The sequence below is a fragment of the Corylus avellana genome, chromosome 9 (genome assembly GCF_965113065.1).
Source record: "Corylus avellana chromosome 9, dhCorAvel1.hap1.2, whole genome shotgun sequence".
Taxonomy (NCBI): domain Eukaryota; kingdom Viridiplantae; phylum Streptophyta; class Magnoliopsida; order Fagales; family Betulaceae; genus Corylus; species Corylus avellana.
The window spans coordinates 19574541-19587576 of NC_142498.1; the positions used below are offsets into that span (position 1 = coordinate 19574541).

Below are 13036 nucleotides of genomic sequence, written 5' to 3' on the forward strand. Positions count from 1 at the left end.
TATCAAATACCAGTACTACTTAAATTTAAAGTTGACTTTTAAGCCTCCAACTTCCTCCATGCACACAAAAGGCTTGTGAATTAAAGAGAAGCCAGCAATCATTTCAATTCCTAGCCTTTCTTCATTGTTGCTACTTGCTATGGCCATCATGGGGTGGACATAGGCACTCAATTGATATTGGGGCGTCACTAAAATTTTTTGAGGGTGTCGAGTGGTAATTTGAGTAAGTTAGAGAGAAAAAAAAAAAATTCTATTTTTTGAGTGCCGTGTGAAATTTAGGTAAGAAAACAACAACTTTTTTTTTTTTTTTTTAAAAAAAAAAAGGCTTTGGGGATGGGCACCCCCAAAGCCTCAAGGGGCTCCGCCACTGGGCATGGGGTTTATCTAAGAATTTTTATTTTAACTACTTATTTTTTAAAAGTACAAATTTTTACTTTGAACTACTCATTTTTCTATACACACTTCTACTCAAACTAATTTACCTGCTAACCGCTTTGGTAGGCGATTATTAAAAACCACTAATTGCCTATGACGGTTGCGATTAGCAGTTTTACGGGTAGGGTAAGGCGGATATAACTGCTAACCACCTTCATTTATATATAATAATATAAATATGGAGAAATGTTAGGCTTACAAACAAATTTTACAGAAAAACTTTTATAAACTAATGTGGCACAACATGATTAGATATAAGATAAATTCAAATTTTGAAAAACCTAATCATGTTGTGCCACATCAGTTTGTAAAAGTTTTTATTTAAAATTTGTTTGTAAGCTTAGTACTCCTCACAAATATATATTAAATATTTATATTAATAAAATATTAAAATATATTAAAATTTTCATTTGTATTTGGATTAATGGATTTGGGTTATTTATGACTATTTATATGAAATATATAATGTGGTATGTGATGTTTTGGGCTAAGTCTTATTCAAAAATATTGGCTGGCCCAAAAAACAGCATTTTTTTTTTTTTTTTTTGTTTTTTCCATGGTTTTAAACCCTTAAAATAAGCCCCATAAAAAGGCCAATCCCATAAAATAAGCCCAAAAAATATGTCAAAAGCCCAAAACATTTAAAACGCCTAAAAGCTCATATAAAAAAGCCCGGTTATTGGATTGAACAACCACTAACTGCCGGTTATAAAATAACCGCTAAATGCCGAAGCAGTTGCGATTATTAAAAATCGATAACTGCCCAAGGTGGTTATGGTTATAGCCAATAACTACCAGTTATAACTGTTTGAGCACTCCTACAAACTCCAACGGATTCTCGATTCTACTATTTATTTTCCTTAAATATTATTTTGTGTGGGAAAGAGTGTAAAAGAAAGAGGAGGAGAGAGAATAAAAAAAAAGAAAGTAAGACAAAAAATAATAAACAAAGTTTATAGCGTGAATAGTGAATAGGCTAATCATCCTATTTACTGTTCGCATTAGATGTAAAAAAGTTAAATTGCTTATGTTGGAGACGAAAAAACACCCATAATAATAAGATTTAATTATTATTAGAGGTTTGACTACTTTTTAAGAGATGTTCTGAGATATATAGGCGACCATTAAGTTTTTTTGACAGAAAATAAACGAAAGTACCGATTACATTTATAAGTTATTCATATGTAACCGAGGGAGCTATTTAATTTGGTATCAAACACATGTACTAAAAAAAATATTTAACCATAAATTTAAATGACTCAATGTCAACCCAATAGTACTTGTTTTTGTCGAAATTTATGAGCTTCCATGTGTTAGAATGTGTATTGTGAAACCAAGTTGTATGTATTAAGGGAAATGAAATTTGGGCAAGGAATTTGATATAAATACATTATGGGTCAGACTTCTCAATTTTACCACCATAATTTCGTATTGGGTTCGTAGGTTGTATTAAAAGTTGTCAATTTTAAATGTCGTGTGTCAGATTCAAACTATATTAATGCATGAATATAAAACTATATAAATCAATTATAACCCAGATTCATTTAATTAAATATATTAAATTTATCAATCTTAATTCACTAATTTTATATATATATATTTGCCGAGTTTAGAAAAAAAAAAAAAGGCAAATATAGGCCCAGCCTGGCTGACAACTACTCTCCCGGGCCTCACTAAGCCATGGTTCGGCTTGCAGAGGCAAATCTTAAGCTTATAGGCCGGATCATGCACCAGTAGAAACGAGACGCATCAACAAAGAAATGGATCAGCCTAAAAATAAAATAATAAAAAATAAATAAAAACTATAGGAGAGAATACGATTATTTATTTATTTATTTTTTGTTTGATATCGAGAACCAGAAATTACCAGGCCCCAGCAACTCTGAATTTTGTGAGATTTGACGAAGGCTGTGAGAGAGAGAGAGAGAGAGAGAGAGAGAGATAGAGGTGGAAGAAGAATCAGAAGATGCTTGGAAAATGTGGAAGGAGATCGGAGACAGAGAAGCGGGCAAGCTGCGCCCAAAATCGTTCGCAAGTCGCATTAAGTCCAATCGAATCCGCACTCTCCAACTCTCCAACCACAAAGACATCGTCTCCCCTCACCGTGGCTCCATCAACTCTCTTCAGGTACTCTTCTTGAATTCGGTACCAGATTACCCGAAGTATGCCGAGGATAATGCTCGTTCAGTTTAGTTATAGCTCATGAATTATATTTTTCATTTTTGTTAATATAAGGTATTGATAGTTGTTCATCTCTCTCATGATGTTTCCCCCTTCTGTTTGAAAACTAGTTATTAGCTTACTCGTTATGTTATTTGCAACACGAATCAAATTGAAGTGAACGGTTGTGCCATCTTACCTTGTAAACTTGACAACAATTGAAGCTAAAGAAACTGCGAACATTATATCAGGCTCCAAGTATTGGAAGATAAGGTTTGTTTAGTTGGTTTGAGTTATTTACCCGGAGAGAAAAAAGTTGGTTTGAGTTGGATGAGAGGTATCATTTTCCCAGCAAATAGTTTTCAGGTGCTGTCGTCTTGTGAGATATATTTGTTTTTTTAAAGTATTAATTAATGATTAAATTCATCATTTTCTATCGGCTTAAAATTTTTGGGATAATTAATTATTTAACATGGGAGTTCAAATCCCAACTTTACAGTTTATCCCCTTGTTGAAGGGAGTTTAAGCTCCTAGGCGAGGAGAGTATTAAAGTAATAATTAAATGATTAAATTCACAATTTTCTATAAGTTTTAGCTTTTGGAATAATTGGTGATTAACATTTTTGCCATGATAGTACTCGCTTCAATCGATGGAAGTGTCTTTGAAAAGAGAGTTACATTGGGTCTTAGCTTGTGTTGTGTACATAATGTACATTCCACTCGGTGACATGTTATTTTTTTTTGAGGAGGGCAAAGTTATAATAGGTAGGCCCAGTTATGATGTTTGTCCAAAATATTTCTACTCATTGTCAATTGCACACAGACTCGAACTTGTTCCAAGAAGTCTCTCTCTCTCTCTGTCTCTCTCTCCTGTTTCAAACTCTGGAATTATTACCACTTTCTCAAAGTGGAATGTTGGTGTCTTAGAGGCATGTCCATAATTGTTAGTAAGTTGTCACAATGATCAAGAGTGGAAAATTGAGGAGAAATTGAATGTATGTGCGGCATTGATTCATGCTACTTGGATTCTTCACCCTGAACTTTTAAATCAGAATTTTCATTACCCACTATTGATGCTGTTTGTATCACCCCTTTTGACTAAACAGCACAAGGATGCCATTATGGGTTGAATTTGTTACTGTACGGCTGATTAAATATTTGAATCTTGTGATTGGACAAGATAGTCAGACATATCTGTGTTTTTGTTTTTTCAACTATATATAACATTGCTTACTGGAAGACTACAAATATCATCTTTTTGAAAAAGAAAAGAAAATGACTTTCCTTAAGAAGCTTTAGAGGCCTACCTATTTTGACGATGAATTCAGGTTGATTTGACAGAGGGACGATATTTGCTTTCCGGTGCATCAGATGCTTCAGCAGCTGTTTATGATGTTCAACGTGCCACCGATTACGAGGCTGGTGGTCTCATAGCAAAGCACAAGTGCATATTTGTTGTTGACAAGCAACATGAAAGTGGGCATAAATACGCCATATCCTCGGCCATATGGTATCCTGTTGACACTGGGCTATTCATCACAGGTTCATATGATCATCACATAAATGTTTGGGATACAAATACCACTCAGGTAGGCATCCTTCTTGATGTTTATTGTCATGCTATGTGGTCTTGCACTCTTGTTTGGTACGTGAAATCTGTTTTGATATTCATTATTTATTATGTTATTTTATAGGTGGTAATGAACTTTAAAATGCCTGGAAAGGTTTATAGGACTGCCATGTCCTCATTGGCAACATCTCACATGCTAATTGCTGCCGGAACAGAAGATGTTCAAGTTCGCCTTTGTGATATTGCTTCAGGGGCATTCGCTCACACATTATCTGGTCATCGTGGTATGCCAATGGTTCACGCACTTATTATTCCTTTTAATTCATGTGCATGTTCCTTGAGGTCCTTGTTGACACGCAAGGGCAAAGCCGGGGGGCGAGAGGGGGCCATGACCCCACTGACCCTTGGGACCGTCATTGGATATGGGAGTTAAAATTTTTTTTTTGAATATTTTTAATCAATCTTTAGTTATTTTATTTAATATTTTTAATTAGTTTTTTTATCAACTCTATTTTTTATTCATGCTCCCTGTGAACCAAAATTCTGGCTCTGCCACTGTTGGCATGCGCATGTACCAATGCTGTTCAGATGCAGCAGTATTCACGTTGGACAAGTACTAACTTCCTCCTAGAACAATGTTTGGTCGGTAGGGTGGCCGGCATAAGACTCTTAAATGGGATCTAGAATGCAACATGTCAAGTCAATTCCATAAATGTGTGAGAGTATTACGGATCCAATAAACTAAGTTTCTAGGTTGCATCATGCATGCACTCCTGAAAGTTGGGACATGAATTTGAAGATTTATGTTGTGCTCATAAAAAAGAAAAAGAAAAAATATTAATGGATATATCTTAAGTACAAATCTTTTTGCTCTACTGCAGTCTGACATTTTATAATATCTTTGCTTGTGCTTGGAGTCCTACACAGCTTGTGTCCACTCTTGTTTGCATTTTGTTCTTTTATTCTATTCATATTTGATACATTTTAGAAATCATATTTATTTTTAAGGTTCCATTTTTCACAAAACTTTTTTAGTATTTTCAGGTGTTTAGTTGCGCTTGGAAAATTTGGTCAATTGAAAAACACCCCATGTTTTCAGTAAAATGGTTTATGTTTTTTTAAGGTCTAAAACATTTTCCATCCATAACTCCTTTCTTCAAACCCTCCACCACATCATGGGACCTTGCAGACACTATCCCCTCTCTCAATGGCACCAACCCCTACCAGAGCCACCCCACCAACGCTGTCCTCACTGAAGCATAAAATGTTTTCAATGCGAACCAATCAACGAAAAATATTTTCAGGATTACAGCTAAACGTTGGAGAATCAGTAATTTTTTTGGGAAAATGTTTTAGAGCCTAAAGTTATAAAATGTTATTTTAATGGCTAAACATTGATGTATAATTTGTCTCAATTGTATTCTTCTGTATTTGGCTTACATTTATGACATAGAAGAAAGTTGCCTTGCATTTAATTGTGATAGAGCGTCTTTGATGGTAGATGGTGTGATGACGGTGGAATGGTCAACTTCTAGTGAGTGGGTTTTGGTTACTGGGGGATGTGATGGTGCAATACGTTTTTGGGACATCAGACGTGCTGGATGTTTTCTTGTTTTAGATCAGTCCCATTCTCAGCTTGGGAGACGCCCACAAATCCTGGAATGCTCTGCCACTAACAAGGTTTTCTTGATGTCTTTTCTCTTCCAAAAAGCAATGCTTGCTTTATTCTTTTTCTTAAATTGCAAACTTGGGTCCACTTTAAAATTTTCATTTTAATAGGATCGTCATTATTGTTTTCAGTTATCACCTAAAATTTATTTAATATTGATTATATCGTTTGTCCTCATTGTTGAATTTTATAATGTACTTTCTAACAGCCATTTTGAGATGGATATAGGAGAACAACCTTTTGAATAAGTTATGCATATATGTATATGTAGTTGCAAATCACCTGTATCAGTATATCTCATGATGGACTAGTCTTGCATAACTTTCTCATATCAAAACTCATCTTATATAGAGTGAACATATTTCTTTATATGCTTAACTGTGATTGCTTGTGCATCATAGCACAGCAGTGTTCTATGAAAATTTGTTTGGCTTTTCATTTTTTTTTTTTCTTTATCCCTTTCCTTTATATGAAACCAGTTATGAGAACGCAGCTATACCTCTTGGTGTGCAACATGTAGCTGAGGTTTCTAACAGGCTGACATTCTAACTAAAATGTGACGTGACTACGAAAGAGAGGGGGAAGGGGGGGAGGACTAAAGAGTGGACAGAGGGCCAAAAAAGGCGCATATAGGGTTCTTTTTCTTGCATAGCTGGCATCTAGGCATGGCTGCTGTTTCTTTATTTTTATTTGGTTTACATCTTTATATTTATTCTTCATAATTGGACATGCAGCAAACGCTGTAGTATGTAAACAATATTGTAGATTGTGGCCTTGAATTGCAATCGTCTAATTATGTTAAAAGCTGCTTGTTAAGTTGTAAATAAGTTTATTTTTTATTCTGTCTCAGGTTTTGACATCAAAGTCCCTATCAGCTGGCCAAAGTTCATACACAAAACCACGGACACAACAAAGGAAGGTTGCTGGTGGGAATGGTACAAAACAGTCACTTGTTGGTAGGAGACAGAGATTACATCCAGGAATGTTGTCTAGTCAGGATCGTGCCACCGCTCATTATGGTGCTGTTAATGGGTTAAAAGTAACTGAAGATGGCATGTATCTTCTAAGTGCAGGTTGGTTTTCATTAAGTTCTTATCTTGTATATGTTAAATATGCTTAATAAAAAGAGTCCTTATAAGTTATTCAGGATGGTCTTGTGGCTTTAATTAAAGCATGTGGAGATGCAGCCATGCAGCATGGTTAGATCTGCATGATATAGATAAATAGAGAGAATGTAGATGGTCTAAAAATCAATTATGGGGTTAATTGCATGCGTGCTCTTTGTGAGATTATCAACTAGGAGATGTCGTAAGTCGTTAGTATGCTTTTGCCTCTTGGTAGGCTGTCCATAAAGGGTCTGCAACATCATAATAATGGACAGCTGGGTTCTCTCCTTATATATATATTATCGTGTGTGTGTGTGTAATGTACAACATGATTGATACGTTGTTTTCAAAGTACTAAATTATTTGAATTTTGATAAAAAAAATAAAAAATAAAAAAATTTACTGTTTTTGTTGACTAGGTGGATAAAGAAAGTGCTTGTAGTGACTTTTTAAGCAAGAGTTTTGGCGTCCTTTAAAATTATTAGTAACGGTAAAAAGATACTTGGATCATGGCTTTGCAATAATGAGAATTCACAGCAGTTGTTATTGTTATTTACTTTAAGCAGTTTCCTTAACCTGTTGTTTGTTGCCATACAAAATGAACCATGGGGCCAAGTTTAGTCTCATCTTTACTGCCAGTGTCATCATTGATGAAACTAATCAACTCATCTTGTTTCCTCTCCTAAACATTTTCTTAATCATTGTAGTTGCCTCCTTTTAAATTACTAAGATATAATGAACCGATCACACTGAAAGTGTAATCTCTCTCTCTCTCTCTCTCTCTATGCTTTTGGGTTGCAGGTTCTGATTCAAGATTAAGGTTGTGGGATATTGAATCTGGCTGCAATACACTTGTGAACTATGAAACTGTGCGCCTGCAAACCAGCAAGCCAATACAGTTGGCGACAACCCAGGATTCAGACCTAGTTTTTGTTCCATGCATGACAGCAGTGAAAGTAATCATCCTCTGTAGTTTTCAATCTGCTTAACTTACATTTGAATGAAAGATATTAGAGTTTTATGCAAACCTCACCTCAAGTTGATTGATGGATTTTTCAGGCATTTGATGTATGGTCGGGTAAGACATCCCTGACATTTCGTGGACACTATGAATATGTGAACTGTTGCTGGTTTAGTACACAGGATCAGGTACAATCATGATCCTCTTCTTAGGTATCAGTGCCATGCGAAGTAGAATAGGGAGTGAACTTGCTATTTTATCAGACGGTTATGTCATCCAATTTGAGTACTGAAACCTCTGTTTTACTTTGGAATCTGATTTATGGAACATGAAACTGTGATAATGCTATTCCCAAATTTAATAAAGCTAATCATCTGAGTTCATTGTGTTATCTGCCTTGATTTAAAAATATCTCCTCCCAACTTTGTAAGCTGTAATTATACTAAGGCATCTAAAACGCCTGCCCTTGGTAAATCATTTTTTGAGTTTCCAGAAGTGGGAAAAAGAAAAACGTGAAGAGTGATAAAGCTTGTGTTTCAGGTAGTGATGAAATTTGTAACTTTAGGAAGAGAGAGGGAGAGAGACAAAATAAACCTGCAGCTGGAGTGGAGAAAAAAATTAACCAAGAAACAAAAAGATCGATTCTTATGCCCTGGATCTATAGAAAATAAATTGAAACATCAAACATTTTTCATATGGAAGGTTGATTTTTATCTGCCCAATATAATCTTCCCTAATTGTTTGACTGATTTGTCCAATATTGCAGGAATTATATACAGGTGGAAATGATAGACAAATTCTTTTGTGGTTACCATCCAGGTTGATTGCTGATGAAGCGGTATATACCCTTCGAATTCGTATATTTACTCCTTTTATTGAGTTTGTTTGCATATATGCACTAATCATAATAGATACAATGTGACAGTATCTCATGTGGATTGGATGGACTTGCAGGATGAAGGACCTGCTCAGGATCAGGACAACTGGAGTGATTGACATTTGCAGTTGTTACATTCAGGCATTTAATCTTGATTTCTGGATGGCTAGCTCTCTGATATTCCTCATAGTTCTTTGAATCTGTGTCTAATACATAGCGTGACCTCATAAGTTCCTATGCTATAGTCCCTAGCATGAATATACACTCGACTTTTAGTTTGCTTCTTGTAATTAGTCATCGTTAATGTTTTGGTCATATATATGCAGTTCTTATAGTGACTTGCCACAGTTGTAACATAGATTTCTATGCTGATCTTCTAATGAATTTAAGATGATTATTTTGTCTACCAGTGGCTATTAATCGAAATGTGTAATTATGCTACAGCATATGAGCTGACAGCTGATGGAATACATTTAGCGGGCCAAGACCACTCTACTATCTCCAAAGAATGGCTGCAGCTTTGCCAGAAACATAGAATTACAACCCCTATGGTGGAGAGCTGCAGTAAATTATGCTGCGCACTGCAATATCATTTCTTCCCAAACTCAGTGTATTGTTTGCTGCGAATAGCAATGGCCCATGCGTACTTACTGATGGTAATATGTTTTATACTCCAATGTAACAAAATCCTATAGTATTATATATATATATATATATATATATATATATATAGAGGAATGAATTGGGGGGGGGGCAGCGGGCGGTGTTGGAGAGTTTGAAAAAGAAGAAGACAACGAGCTTGAAAAGAACATGTAAACATTAACTAATTAGTATATACATAGACATCAACCAGAAAGAAAGTGAAAAACTTATACACTTCACTTTCTCATATATTCTGTACAAAGAATTTACAGATCTCATGAAGTGATATTTAAGGCACTTGAACAATTTTAAATTGATTTTTCCAAGGAGCATCGTGGAATGGGACTCCAGTCTCACAGGCCGATATCTCACCCCTCTTGTGGCACTTAGAATTGTCATTGCTTTGGCTCCCAAATATTGATATGTACTTCCTCTTGTAGCACTTGGAAATATTACTACTGCTGCCCTTGCTGGGCTTCTGAAATTTAGCTTCTTCATCCAGACACTCGGAATTAAATTTTCCATGGCTCGCAACAATTTCCTCAAGTCCTTGGTCCACACTTTCTGCAGCAGGATTCTTCCTCAAGAGTTTTTGACACATGATCGTATCTTGAAAATCCAAGAAAGCATAATCTAGCAACTGTATCCTCTCAGAATTTGTCATCTTTTCGAACCCAAATGAAGTGGTCCACGTGTTCAGAACAGCAGGAGCAGCAGCCAAAATTAGCCTCTCCACTCCTAGTGCCATCAGCTGTTTTTCAATCTCGTCCATCAATATGCGACACATTCCACGTTTACGATATTTAAACTTGGTGCAAACAAGAGGTAATTCCGCCACCTTTTCTCCATAAATCCTTAAAGTAGCCACACAAATTACTTTATTTTTTCTCTCCAAAAGCACGGTGTAGAACCCTTTGAAATTTGATCTGTTAAGCTCAGACCCTCTACCGAAAATCACATCTTCAACAAGGTCACTGTTGGTTTGAGGATCTATCACAGGCTCAAAACACTCATGCATCACAGCTATAGCCTTCTTGAGCTTGCTACACTTCTCTTTCGAGGCCTCAATATCAGGAGCATCAGGATTACAGCTTTTATCTTCTGTGGACTTTAATAATGTCCAAGTCAAATTGTCAGTACCCACTGGAATTGGTTTCTCTAAAAGCTTGCGGAGGCCCAAAAATATATCTTCACACTTTCTTCCACAAAAGCAATGATCTTTGTTGTTGGTCGCTGCCCCTTTACTCCTTATGCACCCAATGTGAAATTTGTGCTCGCATTGCTTGCAAGTAATGAAACCATCTTCCACAGAATCTCCTTTGTTTTCTTGAAACTTGCTGCAACCACAAATTCCACAAGCACATGATGGGCAAAACCAATCACCATTCGGAACATCCTTCAAGCCAAGACAGCTCTTGTGGAACGCGGATGGACAATGATCACATAAAACCAGCTCACCCCCATAGTGACAGACACAGCATATCTCATCACTCTCTTCTAGCTTTGTTGTGAAGCTTTTGTTCTTATTTCTCTTCACCGCTTGCCCTTGGCAATCTTGTAGAGAAACAGAGCTTATTTCATCACTCTCTTGCAGCTTTGTTGTGAAGCTTTTGTTCTGATTTCTATTCATCGCCTGCCTTTGACAATCTTGCAGAGTCCTCCCATCTTCAAGTAGAATATTGGCAGCCGGTCTGTGATTTGTACTACCAGCATGAGCTTCAAAACCAGAGAGAGTAAACACCTGACAGCAGCAAATACACTCGATCCCATCACGAGTTATGTGCCCCTCTTTTGTTGGAGGGACACCATTCTTGCCACGGTAATGTACTCTTGTCCTCGGCAACACCACCTCGTTGTCCACCAACCAAGATAAAGTTGTTTGGAACTTATGAATTCTTCCGTTCCTTTTTTTTCCCGATCGAAGCACACTTTTCGACTGGCTAACGCTTGAATGATTCCTTATTTTCTTCAAATCCGCCAGTACCTTTCTGGGTTTTGTCTTTGGATGGCCGGCTAACTCACCCTTAACTTCATCGCCAAGATTAATGCCTTTCAAAGGCTTACGATTACGAGCAGGCGTTTCAGAAACAGAGCTAGAGGCAACCCCTTGGCAAACAGAACCAGAAGCAAGGGCTTCTGTTTTATCATCACCGTGATTAATGAAATCTTTTCTCTTTGGATGGCCGGATAACTCACCCTCAACTTCATCGCCGAGATTAATGAATTTCACAGGATTACGAGCAGGCGTTTGAGAAACAGAGCTAGAGGGAACCCTTTGGCAAACAGAACCAAGGGTCTCTGTCTTATCATCGCCGAGATGAATGCATTCAACAGGCTTACGATTATGATCAACCGTTTCAGAAACGGAGGAAATTACAAGGGTCTCTGTTTGGGAAACAGAAGTAGAAGCAACGGACTCTGTTTTGGAAACAGGATCAGACGACCCAGCAATCCCAGAAACCCCTCCTTGATCAATACAGCCTTTGCAAGCCGTTCGAAGCGAGTAAAAAGATCTTCCAGTGGGCGAAGTGTAGCGCAACTCACGCCTTAGTCCCTTCTGGCCGTACCAGATCACCCACCCCATCGCCGCAAGATGCTTTCTTGCCTTTTCTGTCCCATCTTTCTTCTTGAAACTACTCTTATAACCCTCGTCTTCACCCAACATGTACCAATCCACAACGGCCTGGGGGCAATACTCGGATTCAACAACGAGCAGATCGGAAGGTGAATGACAAATACCAGTCACAGGGTTCTTCTCCATCGTTGCATTGAGCGAGGAGGGAGAAGAAGGATTTCTAGGGTTTCGGCGAAAGTCGGTGGAGGGCAGAACAAGTAATGCTGTGATGAGAATGAGATTATGCGTGTAGGGTTTGGAGATGAGATTTTAATAGGGAGACGTCCCAACGGCTAGTCACCAATTTAAACTCAAACGCCCGTGGGACCCACTCCACCCGCGTTTTGGAGCGATAAAACCCGGAAAGCGTTGGAGAATAAAAGAGTCCCATTCAATTATTGTTTTTTAATAAGATGAGAATTACAGTCCAAAATCTCATGTTTGTTAATTGACTTTGTTTTTTGGTTCTTAAAAGAAACACACTAACAAACAATTCAAAATAGAAAATAATTCTCAAATATATAATACTTTTTACAAATTTATATTCTTCTCTTATATATAAGAATATTTTGAGAACCCAAGTGCTTAATTTTTGTAGAGACAAGTGCTAATTTATTGTTTAAAAAATTAGGGTGGCCGTGCCGCCACCCTAACTAGCATTTTTTTTTTCTCTCTCTTCTTAATTTTTTTTTTTTTTTTTTAATTTTCAATATTTTTTTACAATTATGACTACGTCAGTTTGGATTTTTCAAAATAAGCAAAATGTATTCTATAAAAGACATTTCGTCATATGTGGACCATGCAAAAAATGTTAAAGTAATGATTAAATGATTAAAATTAAATTTATTATTTTGGAATAACTGGTAATTTAACATGGTATCAGAGTCAAAGGTTCTGGGATCGAATTTTGACCCCGTCAAATCACCCTCATTTAAATTAAATATTCTAGTAAGGGGGTGTTAAAGTAATGATATGATTAAGAGATTAAATGTACCCTAATAA

At 36.7% G+C, this 13036-nt stretch overlaps 2 protein-coding genes across 3 annotated transcripts; one reads left to right on the forward strand and one right to left on the reverse strand.

Annotated features, from left to right (window-relative positions):
- Positions 1 to 2272: 2272 nt before the first annotated feature.
- Positions 2273 to 9458, forward strand: ATCSA-1 (Transducin/WD40 repeat-like superfamily protein). Of its 2 annotated transcripts, XM_059605355.2 has the most exons (10): positions 2273 to 2562; positions 3924 to 4184; positions 4290 to 4449; positions 5667 to 5845; positions 6685 to 6907; positions 7742 to 7896; positions 8000 to 8089; positions 8668 to 8739; positions 8856 to 8919; positions 9223 to 9458. In XM_059605355.2, the coding sequence occupies exons 1-9, from the start codon at positions 2413 to 2415 to the stop codon at positions 8895 to 8897; spliced, it is 1332 nt and encodes a 443-aa protein (XP_059461338.1). In that variant the 5' UTR covers positions 2273 to 2412; the 3' UTR covers positions 8898 to 8919; positions 9223 to 9458. The 2 variants fall into 2 exon arrangements, with proteins under 2 accessions (XP_059461338.1, XP_059461337.1); XM_059605354.2 differs by lacking the exon at positions 9223 to 9458 and having other exon boundaries at positions 2274 to 2562; positions 8856 to 9184.
- A 236-nt stretch (positions 9459 to 9694) lies between these two features.
- Positions 9695 to 12304, reverse strand: LOC132191038 (increased DNA methylation 1-like; the record flags this gene model as incomplete). The annotated part of the gene is made up of 3 exons (XM_088510819.1): positions 9695 to 10903; positions 10988 to 11556; positions 11710 to 12304. Coding segments are annotated over 3 exons (2358 nt in total), but the record flags the coding sequence as incomplete, so codon positions are not given.
- Between the last annotated feature and the right edge of the window lie 732 nt (positions 12305 to 13036).